The following is a 15,938-nucleotide window of genomic DNA, read 5'->3' as shown; positions in this document are numbered from 1 at the left end:
TACTCATTAAAGAGTCCATATTATTTTTCTGTACTTACTGTGCCCCACCAGAGAGCATCTGCATATGTGGAGAATTGGTTATTTGCATCTTTTTCCACGAGATAAACCAGGAAAGATGAGAAGATGAGTACTAAAAATCCTATGTACCAGGCTGTGATTAATTCCTAGATAAAAGAAATAAGAGCAACATCTATTTGAAAACTGAAGAGAATGGCATTTCAAGGAAGACATAATGAAAGAATCTATATACATTTTTGGCAGTTGAACAGTTAAAAATCAAATGCTTCCATACCGATGCAAATTTCCTCTGAAAGTGGACTGAATCCACTCATATGGTTTGATGCTTCACCAATATATATCAAATCACAACTGCATATCAAGGACAACATTTTCAACATATTCTAAAAACTTAGCATTTACACATGGCCTGATGCATCTGTGCCAATGCTCCTTACAATTTATGTTACTTCAGAAAATTCTGCTCAAAACTGATAACTGTTTGTTTCTTTGGCCTCTTGCTGAATCGCATCAAGTGAAGATAATGACCAGACAAAATCAGCATCTAGTATTACATACCTTGCTATGTGCATAAACTACTGAACCTAATAATTTCCAAGTGCCTCCTCTTCGGTCCATGCGCACCATACGAAGTATCTGTAGGAAACGAAGACTTCTCAGTGCTGATGTTGCAAAAATGTTACCCTGAGTTTTTGCAGAAACAACTGCTATTGAAGCGATGAGAACAATGATGTCTGAAAGAAATACATTACAGAAAACATTAATGTCCAAGTACCAATAAATAACACACACATGTACATGAGCTGAATGAGGGGACACGAGAGACTCCTGTGGTGGGTGGGAATCCAAAGCACTAAGATTCCTGTTTGAGGTAGGGTGTGAGGACAGGGCTGATGTCAAAACCTGCCTCAGGAGCCTCCAGGGTGAAAACTGAGTGTGGCAATTTTGAAAACATATGGATAAGAGGAGCAGTGTTGAAGGAACCTCATGAAGGACCTTTGAAGCCTGATGTAGCAAACTGTACAAATCAGTAGACCAATTAGAACTTTTTTCTCTTTATATCTTTTCCCATAGCAATTCTCCTATGAAAAGGCAAAAAAGGAAACAAAGCTAAGAAAAAAAAATACGAGCAGCCCCAGTGGTGAGAGTCCAGTGGAACCAGACGTACAATCACACGTACTAATTTCCTATGAGAACACTGTGTGTTTGAGGCATGTAGTTTCTGGACACAACTCCCCTGATGTACCATTTCCTGGAAAGGAAGAAATACAGTGCCGGGTACTCAGAAACATTCTTTTAGCTGGCAGCGTGGAAAGTTTGCTGAAGCCCAGCAAGTGTTAGGATTTATTTCTTCAGGTCACAGATTCGAACTGTGAGAGCGAATTTGTTCTGCATGAACTAATCAGCCAACTGCCCTTAGAGCCAGAACAGCATTTAAAGGGAGATGAGGAGAAGCAGCACAGTGATGGCACATGGATGCTGTGACAAGGCATAATGTTCTTTTACGATGACCGGGGCAGGCCGGTGTGCACAGACTGGAAAAGCACAGAACAAGCTCTGTGTCACTTCATCATCTCATAATTAATTTCCTGACCTTCTTTAAAAGCTTAAAGAGCCCCTGTAAGAAATATCTGCTTTAAATCTTAGGATTTTGTAGTGCTTGAATGTTTCTGTGCAAGGATGATCTAAACTCGTGTTTGTCAGTGAAGAACTGAAAGCAAGTTCTTGTTGACATGAGTTTTGCTTCTTTTGTGTTGGGTATAAACATCACCTTGTCCCAAGAATAGTTCCTACAAGTCAAGAATGACCCAGTAAGTGAAAAGGCCCCTCACAGGTGAGCGGTGAGAGAGTGCCTGTACCTACAAGCAGGAGACTGTTTCCTGAGCCTGCTCCGGTGCAGTAGGAAATAGACTTGGTTCATTCTGCTCAGCCACCAAAGTAAGCCGAGGTTCAAACACCCTTGCCTACAAACATCCTGGGTTTGTCTGAACTCACTGATGGGTGGCTTTGTCCTCTTGCGACAGTACTAAGGGTACAGAGAACCTGTGGTTTAAGGAGTGTCCTGTTAAATTGTGGAAATCCTTGTCACAAGATGCTAAAAGTTTACATAGGTTCAAAGCCAGCAGGATGATCTCACGGGAGAAGATTTAGTTCCAGGCTAATACCAGGAGCCCACTTTTGGCTCAGGATGTCTCCAAGGAGCAGGTTGTTGGAGGCTGAGAGACTCTTACGGAGAAATATTGCTGTATGCTTGTCCCGCTTGTGCAACCTTCCCTGACCATTCGCCGTTGGCTAGTGTCACTGTTGGACATAGTGTAGAGGCCAGGCTGACGTTATGCTCTGACATTTTAAAATGCCTTTGGCTACCTACCACATAGGATCATAGGTGGCTACTACATAACCGGTGACCAAAACTGCTGGATTTGCTTCTAGATGTAAATCCAACAAGTTCAGAGATCTAGAAGAGCCAGGAATAGATAAAATAGCCTGGGGTGTTTCTGCACTGTACAAGTCCCAAGAGTACAGCAACCAGATTGCAGGAGGTCTGGGCGAGAATTCAAAAACAGGATAACCGACCAGGAAAAGTTAAAGACATCACACATTCTAATGGAGATCAGAAAAATAGATGGGGTGGGATTCAGCCTTGTGTGAAGACATTTAAATTTAGGTGTCTACATGTGAAGCAGTTGTCTAAACTCCCTGTGCAGCGAAAGGAAATCACGTCAGCTGAGAGAGGTGCAGCTAATCCTCGGGAAGGCTCCGGCTGGCTGCTCTGCTGACTCACACTCTGGGCTTGGTACAAACAAGGCTTGATTCAGCTGCTCAAATTTATTTGCCCAGTGCCATTTGAGATGCCTTAAGGTATCTGAGACATCCCCTAGGTCCAGCAGCTATGCTCTCAGACCTGGGAAGGCTGTACCCTTCAGGAGAAGCCACTGGACAGCAGGGAATATCACGTAACAGGGCACACCTCTATGTCCTGTGCTGAACTAAGCCCTAGATCTCAACCGACTATACTGCAAGCATGGACACGTAGCGCACACATACCCACCTACAAGCAAACTTCTATATTTAGGTGTGTTTATCTGGATCTGAGGTTCACATAGAGTGTGCTGGAAAGCCTTGAGCAATATGGACTGTGTTGAAGAGTGTCCCTGGTAGCTAACATGACGGCAAGGTTAGCTTGGCTTGTCCCACGCTACTCCGAGCAGAGCAGCAACATTAACAGTCACTTTTAATTAGTGGTGACCAGCTAGCAGCAAATTAGATATTGTTAGAAAAGCAGTGTGCATTCCCGCAAATATTTCTTAGAACTTTAAAGAGTAAGGTCACCCAAATAATATGAATTATGCACTTGGTCCAGAAATTATTAAAGTGCTTACTGTGGGTTTTGGTTACCCTCAACCACTCTCAGTAGGATAGTTTTTTACAAAAGCCAGTGATTCCCCCCTGCCCTTATTCCTGCCCATTCCAGGAGCTTTGACAGCTTTCCTTATAAAACGGAGTTTCCTGGAGGTTCCCCATTGAAAAAAATTCAGATTGAGTTTTGCCAGCAGTGTCTGCCCTGTGCTGCTGGGAGCCCCCTGCCCCACTGAGGATCTCTTGTCCCCTCTGACTGTGACAGACAAAGAAGCCAAGAGCAGCATAGCTCTCTTTTCCCTGTTTTAAAGTATTGGTGCAAGGGAGCTACCTACTTGTGTATACCCTTCTAGATGGAGGGTAGGGATCTGGAGAGGCAAAGGGAGGAGACGCTGAGGAAACGGCGGAGCAGAAAACACGCTGGCACAAGGTTAGAAAACAGTTGGAGGGGAAAGAGCCTTCCCAGGCTGCTTTCAGACTTTGCTCTCTCATCTTCTTTACCTCTTCACAATACACTCTGCTCCCAAATCCTGCCCCCCTGCCCCAGCTCCTCAGGCTGGGAATAGGGAAGGAAAGAGTGTGCCCATTGCCTAGGTCAGCCCTCCCAGCTGCGTTCCCCTTGGAAGCAGAGAAGGCAGGCAGGCACATTATTTCAGCGTAGTTTAACTTGCCAGGAACAGGTGTAAGATAAATCAAAATAAACCCTTCTTGGAATGAAATCAGAGTCCAAAGAGAAGTTTGCAACAGTTGAAAGTCACTTCTGAGTATGTTAGACTTGCTTGGTGTTCTTATCTAAGCATACCCTGGAAAAATGAAAAGCTAAGTGCTTTATGAATCTCTGCCACATTTTTATCCAACAAACCTCAGGTGCCATTTGCCCTCTTTTAAGCAGGAGAGCAAAATATTCTTCTGAACTTCCCTTCATATTCCACTTGAATTTAACTAAAAACCTCCATAGTATTTCTGTATTTTAAAAAGGCTTTAGCAAACTTCTATTAATATTTAGTGGCAAACCTGGGAAATTAGGAAGAAGTAAATAGCAACGATTCAATTAATTTAATAGAGACTCAAGTTTCACTCTGTAACTTGCTTTAAAGCACTAGGAAAGTTTGGGATGTGAGAGTAAGTAAAAGATAGTATAATTCCAAACTTCTCTATGATGACTTATTAGAAGACAGAAGTTTCTGACGTACATTTACTTCTTTGATTTTTTTCCAAGCTAGTATCTTGTGTATGTTTTTCCAAAACTTTAAGCATCTCTTCAGCTGTGATGCTGATTTTATTCACGCTTTAGAAATATCTCTCATATTTTTATCCTTGCAGATAGCATCCTCCGTCCTTAACTCCAGTCTGCGATTTCAGATTTTCTCAGCAGCTTTTACAATCTGAACACTTCATTTCAAACACAGATTTCTTTCATTTCAGACATTTCATCTAGTACCCCTCAAGAAATCCCTGTTGCATGAAAATTTTGTTAACAGTGCCTTAGCAAAATTTTTTTAATTGACAGCCACAATGTTAACAATTGCCCTCCCGCCCCCCTTCCCAAAAAATAAAAAAAGATGAACGCAGAAGCCAGGTGTGTAATAATTACACTTGTATATTGTTCAGTCTCACTAAAATAGTGACATATCAGTAAGGACAAGTAACTGAAGCCAAATAATGCAAAACCTGAAACTCGAATAGCTCATGTGAGATGTGCCACCCTGAGCTCCTCACTTCACAGAGGAAGGCCAGTGATGGGCTGCCCTACCCTGCTCGAGCTTGGTTAGAAGCTCTGGGTTGCTTGGGTTAGTGATGGAGGTGTGGTTAGCATTGCTAAGCTATAAGCACTTCTAATGACATCTCTGTGACTCAGACATTAGTAACAATAAAAAAGGAGGCATCACAAGTCATCATAATGGATTGTTTTACTTTTGATGACTTTTTCAATTAACCTTCCTACTATGAACTTTTTGGATGTTGTGAGATTTCACAGTATTCAAAGTTATCATGCTAATGAACCCAGTTAAGACAGGTAAAAGGGTGAACACAGAAGCTCTACTTGATACTGCAAAATGTCTGAAAGGCTTGATGTGCCATCAGGATAATCTCTAAAATTACAGAGAGACTCTCGGGATGATACTAGGAAATTTAATTAATGACAGTCTTTCACCTGCTTAAAGCTCATGTACATGTTCTAACTAATACACAAACCTGCATTATCTTTCTCTCTTTCATATTCTTCCAAGTCTTAGTGTATAAGAAGATGTTAACGAGAGCTTTTCCTGTTGCTTGCATTTAATGCTGATGTGTTGGAGCATCCTTTCCCTCTAAATAAAAACATCACTTTGAGCCAATACAGGTGAAAAGAATCTTGTGATATTTTTATTCTGATTTTATCTGAAGAGAAAATGAACAATATTCATGCATTTTAGGACCACCACTATATCACCAAAATAGTGTTTGCTATAAATTCAATGAAAATGCTTCACGTTTACACAACCTTGTTAAGAATACTCAGGAAACTGCAATGGCTGTCAATTCCTGTGTCTGCTCTGGGTACAGAACAGTATAGAAAGGCAATGAGCTAGGACAAGAGTAGGACATATCTGCCCCCAAAACTGCAGGAAAAAGCTGAAAATCTCAAGAGTGTGGTTTATCTCACCTGCAGCTGTATTAACTCACAAAGGAAATTAACTGGCAACCATATGACCAAATTTATGATACCCTTAGGCTGTCCATCTAAGGTCTAATTTTGGGCTAGCATTATCATCTATGACCCAGAAAAAAGACACAGCTTGTAGTGGTCATTTTTTGTGAATAGTTCTCAGGACAGTTCATTATCCTGGATTTCATGTTACTCTTGAAACAAACAGCACGCTGGCTCCGTGGTGTTATAGAGGCACTGGGCTCCGCAACTGACTACGAGCACCGTGAGTACTTTGACATGGGTTCTGTCTGCTTACCACGGCACATGTTGTGCTTGCGTATTGCAGCACAGCGAGCGATTATTCTTGTTCGCTGAGGAGTTTAAATAAATTTTAACCCAGATTTACAACAACTACATACAAATAATTAACAACTTTCTATTCTGAGTCTCTAAGAGGTGTGAGTGGTGGAAGGAAGGGAATGACCACCATTTTAGTTTTTCTAATACCTCTTTGTATATCAGTCCTTCCAGTGGCTTCATCGTGTTTATTGCTATTCTCGGAACTCTCTTCAATTCGCCTACAATAATCTCCACAGCTAGCTGGCTGGGACTGGAGGGTATCATCTAATCAACGTAGAAATGTACTTCGAATTTTAATCAGACGCTACAGCACAAAGTTAAAAGAACACACATGCTGGAGCACTGAGCATGCCACAGCATAGAAACATGACAACAAAAATACATTCAATGGGCTCTATCCTAAACCGGTATAAACTCGCAACTTAAAGCAGTTTAAGGTATAGCCTGATGACTGATACTTGACTTAGGCCATACATCTGTACATGAAAATAAGGTTGCCCTTTTTCAGATTCCTGAAAGAAAAGGTCTGTTTATACAAACTCATCTATAGGAAACAGCAGGCTTTTTGCACAGCCTAGTAACGTATTTGGCATTGATGTATTTTATGCTCCTGTAGGCTAGCTGAAGAAAAAAAAGCAAAAAAAAAGCAAAAAAAAAGCTAAAGACATTCATAGAATTTAAGGCTTCTGAATACCCTAATAGAGGGGTATTCAGAGAGGGAAATAATTGTATCATTATTCCTTGAGCACTTGTTGAGAAAGGTCATAGAACAGAAAAGGTCACTTCATCATAAATGGCTGCAAAAATGCTTTTAGCTTCAAACAAGATATTAACCTTCCTTCTACCGGTTCAAGAGGGCAAAGAATAAAAATCATGGTTAGAATATGCTGCAACAGTTAATTTGAAAAGAGGCAAATTGTAATGTTTTTACCAGGTGGCAGTTCCTTTGCCCTGTGGCTAGTCCTCTTACTATGAAATCAGGGGGATATTTTACATAGTTATGGCAGAAAAATTTGGTCTAATATGGGCTGAAATTCCAGTGACCTTGCATAAGTATTTACCCCAGAAAACAAGAATTTTTGACATTTTTATCTTTAAAAGGTCCAGAATTTTAACTTGATTTTTTTTTTAAAGGATTAAACCTGTAATTACATCTCTGAACATAGAGATGGTCAATAGTACCATATTTAGAAAGTTGATGGTTGTTGTATTTTGCAAATTATCCCATTGGACGAAGAACTATTTATTGATAAAGTACAACTCAGTATGTGCAAGTCAAAATCTGAAAACTGGATTTTTAGTCTACTCTGGAGACATATGGTCTTTTGAGGTCACCTGAATTCACCCTCTGAAATATGACGCACTCAAGCATTATTCTCCACCTATTAAAAAAAAAGGTTTAATGTCATCCATTGAATTATATCACCTGAACATCTCTAGCATAATTTGGAATAGGCAGGAAGCTGAGTTCTGCTCCTCCCACAAAAAGCTGAGCAGATTTACAGCAATAAGGCCTCAATTTTACAGAGAAAAAAAGCCTAAACCCCACCACCAACAACAAAAAAACCCCAAGAAATATGAGATAATCTGAGTTTTGCATATACTAAAAATAATGGTGCTCAGGATCTTGAGTCCTGGCAAAATTTGCCTTCAGCTATGTCTGAATATAGTTTTCCTTTGTGGTCAGGGATCAGATCTCTCTGCTCAGATGCCAGACAGGTTATGATTAATCGTCACCTACTAGTAAAAGTAATTGGCAGGATATCTTCAGGAAATTCTTGGGATGGATGTCGCTGTTTGATTTTTGCAGATGTTGTTGTCACTCCAGCCAAAAGGTCTTTGTGTTTTCAAATATATAACACACTCTGGATGGAAACCATCTTAATTGACATTACAGGCAAAACAAGCTGGTGATTTCGCTTCCTTTTGTAATCTTTTTTCAAGATGCAAAACAACGTGGTATTTTTAGAAGTAGGAAAGTGAAATAGTTTTGTGTATCAAGATAATTCACAGAGATAAACACAGATGAGTGTGAAAATTGACTTTTATTGCTGTTGAAAAACAGGAAGATAGGGATGTGTGGCCGTGGCACACAGAAGAGAAAGAAATCATAAAAGAACGTGTAATAGTGTCTAGGCAGTGAGGTGGAATTAAAAAAAAATAATTGAGTGGTTACTACTTCTACTCTATTGATTTTTTTTTCCTTCTAACACTGACTTCAGTTCTAAGGAGTCCACTAAAACTGATCTGTACATAAAAACTTGCATTTTTCTTACTCATTAACTGAGCAATACTTCAGTGAAGACATCAAATAAGATGAACCATCTTGAACCCTTCTCTCCATCTATAGCTTTCATTTGCAATGTATTGGAATCATCTGAGTAAGCAAAATATTTTAATGTGAAATGAAAGTGACCTCTTGGAAATACACACATCTTCCTAGGATACATGTTAATTTTATACAGCCAAAGTGGGTCTATTTAGAAAAGCAGCTCACCAACATTAAAGCTATCTTTTCTGGCAAACAGAAAATGGTAGGAATTGAAATAGAGCTAAATTAAAATCTAAAATATGCATATAAAATAATATACAGTATTATTTACATGATATATAAAACCTATATAATACACAATAATGAAATATAATATAAAATATATGTGTATTTATATTGTGAAAGCACTACTGTGTGGTGTTTAGTTGCCAGCTGGCATTAAACCGCCAAACAATACAATATAAAATAGGTTATGTTTCATGTATTTTCAGCGCCATGGAAAATAAACCCTGCATTAAATGGGAAGCATGCTTTAGGAGATCAATTCAAAGGTTTTATAACTGTGAACACTGCGAAGATTAGCTACAGCACAGTGTCCCGATGCTGAAACTCCAGATTTGATGACAGCCCCCCAGGTCTGGTGCTGGGGGCGAGGTGCGTTCTGCCAAGCAGCTGTGTGCAAAGGGGGCTGTACCCCACGGCACATCACTGGCCAGCCTGGCTAGAGTACATGGAGCCCCAGATCAGGCTCAAGCTGTGTGGGACCTCACCCTGGCACCGGGAGGCACAGGGTACCTCAGGTACCCGGCAGCCGCTCGGATGAGGCTGGCACTAACTGATGGATGCAATACGGCGGCAGCGCGGCTCGCTCCTCCCCGGCACACTGAACAGAATGAATAACCGCATAAATCCCTGCCGCCAGCCGCCAGCACGCGCGCACACACACACATAGACAGCGCAAAGCGAAGTGGTTCAGGGGAACATAAACTGAACTTGGCACCTAAAACTGAATTCATGCACCCTTCTGCCTGTTTGTTTTTAAGCTGGTCCCATGCTTAGTGTATTTCTTCAGCCTATCCTAACCAAAAATGGTTAGTTTAAGATTTCTTGCGTCAACCACAGAAAGGAGCAGCATAATCTTTCTGCTTCAAGAAGGAGAACTATCCCATGTTTCCTCTGTCTAGGAATACTCCAAGCAGCACCAGTAAATCCCATTCTTCACAGGCACCTTAGTATGCCTTCTCTACACCTTGAGTACAGCTCTTTACCATACAGTGCAACTGTATGTTGCCCCCAAACAAAACGAAACAAACCCAGAAACCAGTCAAAGACACTTGTTAGTAAAGCTAATCAAACACAAATTTGGACTCAATAGGTCAAACAATTTTTGAAACAGAAAACAAGGAATATTTTCAAAAAGTCAAGATCGGACATTTTTTAGATGTGAAAACTAAATATTCCCTCATGAAATTCCAGAATAAGGAAGTTTGGTCAGATTTTTGTTTTTGTCATTTTTTAATCAAGATTTATAATAAGATCCTAATTCCTTCCCCAAGAACAGATCAACTGATGTTACTCATTACTGTGCCAATGTACTAAAAATACATATACACTGTTCCTGCATAGAAGTAGCATACTTGCAGACCATGATGACAAATATATCAAAATAATGTCATTTTAGCTTTTGTTGTAGATAGCCAGAATATTTCTCTGTGGGCTGAGAATGACAATAGCTCAAAAAATACTGGATTTTAAATTGTAGTTATGGTTACCATTTTTTATTCAGTTTGGATAAGAATAACAACATTAATGGGAACATTTCACCTGTCTTTGTACTGTTAGGAGTTAAAGTTCATGGCCCTGTTGAGTACACACTCTTTCCACAGGCTGAGTAAGTCCTCAGCAAACATCTTTATATTATTAAAAGCTGGCTCAATAAATCCTAAAAAACTCAGGGCCTCCTGCAAGCTAAGATTAAGTTCAGCTGAAAGGCTTTCATGGACTTATACTTTATTACCCTTTGCCAATAATTGATCTTTAACAGTATTAATATGTACCTACCAGAAGGAACAGAGAACTATTTATTCAGTAGGAGTTTTATTTGGTTTTAAGAGAGGCTGACAGAGACACATTTAAAACTGTGTCTTTGACCCAGTGTTCCCCAACCCAATTTCTGTCCAACCAAAAGAAAAACCACTGAGTAACACACGCAGACCCTTCCCATAAATCTTCACTTACTCTGCCCAGTAACTGTTTTGTGCCCTGGGAAAACAAGGTTTGCTATGTTTGAGGCTTTGTCCTGGGTGATAGTGGACCTTAGTGAAAAGCTATTGTGGAAATAAAAAACCCTGGAGATTTCTGGAGGGGAAGGCAGCAGGGGGGAGAGCCAGACACACGCACACACCTGATGAATAAATAGGCTCGTTAGATTGGACTGTAAAAAACCCACAAAGTTATCAGCGAGAAAAAACCCAAATAACTACAGGCATGGCAAGACTTGTGTTTGTAGAAAGGGCTGAATAATTTATGATTGGTTAGTCAGAAGACAAATATGAGATGGCAGAGGTATGCAAACTAGTGGAAGATAAGAAGGCCTGCTGGATGCCTCCTCTTTACCCTTGCTTATAAAAGTGAGATCAAAAGACAATTTAAATCTGATAAAAAGAAATACGACATGCAATTAACTTGTAAAATTCATTGCCACAGGATATAAAGGAATAACCAGGGAAAATTAAAGACAAGATTGGATGTTTCTCCCTGAATTGCTGGAATTAGATTTTTCAGGGGATCCAAATTACTGTATGAGTCAGTCACTGACTACCCAATGTCCAAACAAAAATATTATGTGATTGGCTATTTGGGCTACAGGTTTTAACATCTTTTTTAGAGGTGTCTGGCACTATTTGGCACGTGCAGACACCACCAAATGGGGCTCCTATGTGATCCAGCCCAGCAAGGGAAGCAGTGCCACCTCTGTGTGGGGTCCTTGAAACCACACAGGTAGGAATCTATAAGCACAAGGCTGCACTTTCGTGGCATTTTCAATCATACTCTTAAAAGCTCAGGGAGGGGCAGGTGGACAGGGTGTCTGGAAGTGGCCATCTAACACATTCCCGGGTTGTGCATAAAGTGCAGGCACGCAGTGGTATGGGAGTGGAAAGGCCAAAAAATCATTCATGGGAATAGAAGAATACTGGGCATGAGGGTAAAAGTGTACAGGCAAAACCTGGAAGTGAAGATGCTGAAAAGAGCAGAGGAGAGAAAAGCGTCTGCCTGAGGGATAGGAAAACCCTGTTTTTAGGTGGAGAGAGAAGAGACAATACTAATTACCTGCTCTCAGATTCACAGGGTGGGGGGAAACTGGAGGTATCCAGTATCTAGCTGAGTTATCTAATAAAATAGCATTTATTTTATTTATTTATGTTTATATTTTTATTTATTAATTATTATACATTTATTTAATTATTAAATTAATTATAAGCACACACACACCCCCATTTAAACCCCCAATTAAAATATCTAATGAATAATCTGAAATAAGCAGGTGTTGAAGGCAGGAACATGGGTCCCTCAGTGCTGGCTAAAAGAGATTAATTCCTATCTTAAGTTTTCTGAGCTGTTCTCAGGAGGCATACAGCTCTGCCCTCTGCCTAAAACCAGAACTTGCATTCCTATCCTACACAACTGTTGTGGATGTCCGCACAGTGTGAGTGACTGCTGGGGCTCCTCTGTTTCTGTAAATACAGAGTTTACTTGGATGATGCCAAACGAGAGATTTCCATCCAGTCTCTACCTGCAGCTGCTATCCCACCTCCAGTTTGTGGGTGGGACCCAAAGAGGGACTACTGTGCCAGCAAGAAGCTTTATATGATTTGGAGAACACTAGCGTGGGGCACCTTGCAGCCTCCCGTTGGACCTCCTGGTGTGGGAGATGTGAAGAAAGATAAAGAAGCTCTGTTCAGCGCTTGTCTGAGATAGGAAAAAACCTGTAATCTGGTTAGCACTCTCACAAATCCAACCGGAGGCAATCCAAAAATGAGGTCTTAAATACAGTAGATGTATTTGCCATTCTGTGTGACAACCTCTCCGCTCTGCCTCACGACATTTTCATCTGAGAAGAAGCAGTGCCCAGCGTGGGGGTCTCACGAGCAGGCTGAGCTGGCAAAGGGGAGCTCTGGGGCCAAAGGGACCCTGTCTGCACCTTGGCTGCTCCCAGGATGGTCACATCCGTGTGTTGGAGCACCAGGACTGGGCGGTGAGAGGGTGGAAGCAAGCGGCTGGAGCTGCTTCTTTCTGTGGCAGGGATGGCTTAGGCCAGACTTAAGTAAGCATTTACAGCATCATGGAGCTCACACAGGTTGATGTAAAATAGGTCTGGTGGACACCTTCCTTAGATCTGTGATTGACAGCAGTATCATCTACCAGTGGAAAGGCCAAATCCTCACTTTTCAGAGTTACCAGCACAAGCCTAAAGGTTAAAAAATGTAATTTTTCTTCAAGAGGAGACTACAGGTTATGGGAACCCAGTGCTTAAGTGCTGGGGGTGGGAAGCGAAGGGAGGAAATTTAAATGTGCAGAAGACGCCTGATTTGCCATCTAGAAATATGCAAATATTTCTACTTAGCTGTATTAAACCTGAGATATATTGTAAGTCTATTACACAATGTAACAATGTCATTACATTGTCAAATCCTTCCTAATCGGTCTATTTAACACAGCAGCTGTAAAAGGGAAGAATTAAAAAATCTGTACTTCCTGTCTTGTACACAGGTCTTTTCTAATGTAGCAGTTGGAGTGCAACCATTTGAGGCATGATGATAAAAACAGAGATGTCTTGCAATTCCCACTGGACTACTGTGCCCATCAGTCACTTTAGCAGTGCTGGTGGCAGCATGCAGTTTTCTGAAGGGATGTAAAGGAATGAAAACATCTGTGAAAACTGAATTTCTCGAAGCTTTGTGATCACTAATAAGCTAGCTGTGAGACTGGATAAAAACACCTGGCAATCAATTTGACTACACTGAATGTAACAGTGGGCAAAGCTTGTGTTTTAAACTGTCAGCATTGCCAGTTAACAAATTAAAGCTAAGAAGATACCAGAAAACTGCGTTTGAACACTATGTCTAAAGCAACCGAAAAATGCCTGTGTTGCTAAATGACAGTACATTCAAGCGAAATGAAACCACTGTTTTTAACTGACTGTACCTACAACCCTTTCCCTGGAAATCTTGCTCACACATGGATGACTTCAAGAGAAATAACCTAGTCTTCAGCCAAGACAGCAATAAAGTCATGACATTCAATAGGCATAAGAGTAGTAATTATAAACTAAAAGCACCAAAGAGTTGGAAAGACATACTGCAAATGTAAGCTAGCAGCATGCTGTCTGTTGTTATATGCTGTAGGCTGAATGTGAAAGGAACAAGGCGATCTGAGCACAAAGATTAGTAGAAGTGTAATTACTACAGAAGAAAGGTGAATGAGGAAATCAATCACAATACAATACCTAGGGTGATCAGATAGATCACCCTAGAGACTGGACATCAGGAAGCATCTCTTTACCAAGAGCGTGGTCAAACAGTCCTAGAGAGGTCGTTGATGCCCCAAGGCTGTCAGTGTTTCAGAGGCATTTGGACAATGCCCTTAATAATATGCTTTAACTTTTGGTCAGCCCTGAAGTGGTCAGGCAGTTGGACTAGACAATTGTTTTAGGTCACTTCCAACTGAAATTATTCTCTTCTCTTCTCTGCTATCCTTTCTCACTACATTTCCCCCAGTTGCATAGCGCTTTCAAACCATTCTACAAAGGTTCCTGCAGTATATGCCAAGCCAATAACTCTGCTTAAACCTCCCCAAATTTTTTCATTTGGACAGGGGTGAGGCTGGGACACCATGAGACAGCACAATTTGTTTAACTAACATTTGCAAAAGTAGTTAATCATGGCTCAAATAGTCAGACTGACAGTTGTCTAATGTATTACACTGAGGCATTAACACTGAAATTTATGTTAACATGCTGCTAAAGCACCCCTAAGTAAATATAGGCATGTAGTAAAATAGAAGACACACTGAAAGTAGCTTTTAAAATCAAGCAGCACTACAAGCTGGGGATATCACAGTGCCGTGAGAGGGTATATATGCCAAAGAGAATAATGGGCAGTTGGAAAAGTCTGAAATAGCAAACACCTAGTTTAATAGGATGCTATTTTGGACCAATACGGAAATGTTCCTAAGTGATTCAGATTTCTGCCTGGAGAGCATAACTCACTGCTGCAAAAGCAAAACTTGTACAGCCGTGGAAGCAGCCATTCCTTTCACAGAGGAGCTATGGGGAAACAGCTGATGATGATCTGAGGTGGGAGTTATAAGGAATGTTATACAACAAAGCAGCTGATCTGCAGCACATCTAGAAAGAAGCCAAGAAAGCTGGGTATTTCCTTGCATATCAATTAGAATCTATCATGCTATTCACTTGCTTCATTATTTTTTTTTTTCAGATGCTAGAAATTATAAAATCTGAAAACCAAACCAACTATTTCACTACTTTTGAGACTCCATATGCTGAGGTAGGCAGGTAAGTGAATTTGGCACAATCTGTCTACCTCTAACTTCTACATCAGCGCTTACATTAACAACTGATGTTTGGCATGGAGAATTTACACGTATGAATGGAAATCTGAGCAACTATCTTGTCTATGGATATGATGGGAATGCATTGTAGTAAGGCAGGATATGAACATCTCAAATCGAATAAAGACAAGTGGCGAAAACAGTATTTCTGCAAGTATCTTCATATACTGGCTATCTCTACTAGCAACAAGTTTAAAGCCAGTCCCTAAAAATGTGAGCAAATTTGAACATATCGAGTCTAAAACCAGAAAATTCTTGGTCAGCCAGTTGCTTACCTCCTTCTTACTGTACATTGCCAAGTCACTGAAACCTTGTGGCTCATAAGCATAATTGGAAATTCTATACTATACATTTACAGTATATAATATTTTGTAATATATAGTATTTAACAATATTAAGTTGCTAATATTATTCTTGTTGTTATTAAAGATATCTTCTGAGATTCAAATACGAGAAGTCATCAATCATTTGAAAGACTGCATAAATCATTTACAGAATATGGGTGAGTATGGACAGAGAACCTCATAATTTCTAATTCATTTGCCTGTGACATTTGACTTTAGGACACATTCCTAAAAAAAGTGAACTGAATTAGGAATCGCTAAACATTTTACTGCAGGCACTGAGATATATTGATCTTACTCCATATTGGAATGGACATAACCA

The 15,938-nt window shown here is 40.4% G+C and overlaps 1 protein-coding gene across 1 annotated transcript in view; it reads right to left on the bottom strand.

Moving 5' to 3' along the window:
- KCNQ5 (potassium voltage-gated channel subfamily Q member 5) overlaps positions 1–15,938 on the bottom strand; it is a 122,942-nt gene that overhangs the window by 50,465 nt on the left and 56,539 nt on the right. Inside the window, exons 5-6 of the mRNA XM_037392966.1 lie at positions 577–752; positions 39–164 (exon numbers count right to left, since the gene is read on the bottom strand). Of these exons, the coding sequence (XP_037248863.1) occupies positions 39–164; positions 577–752 (302 nt within the window). The remainder of the gene's footprint in view (positions 1–38; positions 165–576; positions 753–15,938) is intronic.

This window comes from Falco rusticolus, chromosome 6 (genome assembly GCF_015220075.1).
Source record: "Falco rusticolus isolate bFalRus1 chromosome 6, bFalRus1.pri, whole genome shotgun sequence".
In the NCBI taxonomy this organism is placed as follows: domain Eukaryota; kingdom Metazoa; phylum Chordata; class Aves; order Falconiformes; family Falconidae; genus Falco; species Falco rusticolus.
The sequence above is the reverse complement of the archived record's forward strand: the minus strand, read 5'-3'. Positions and strand labels throughout refer to the sequence as shown.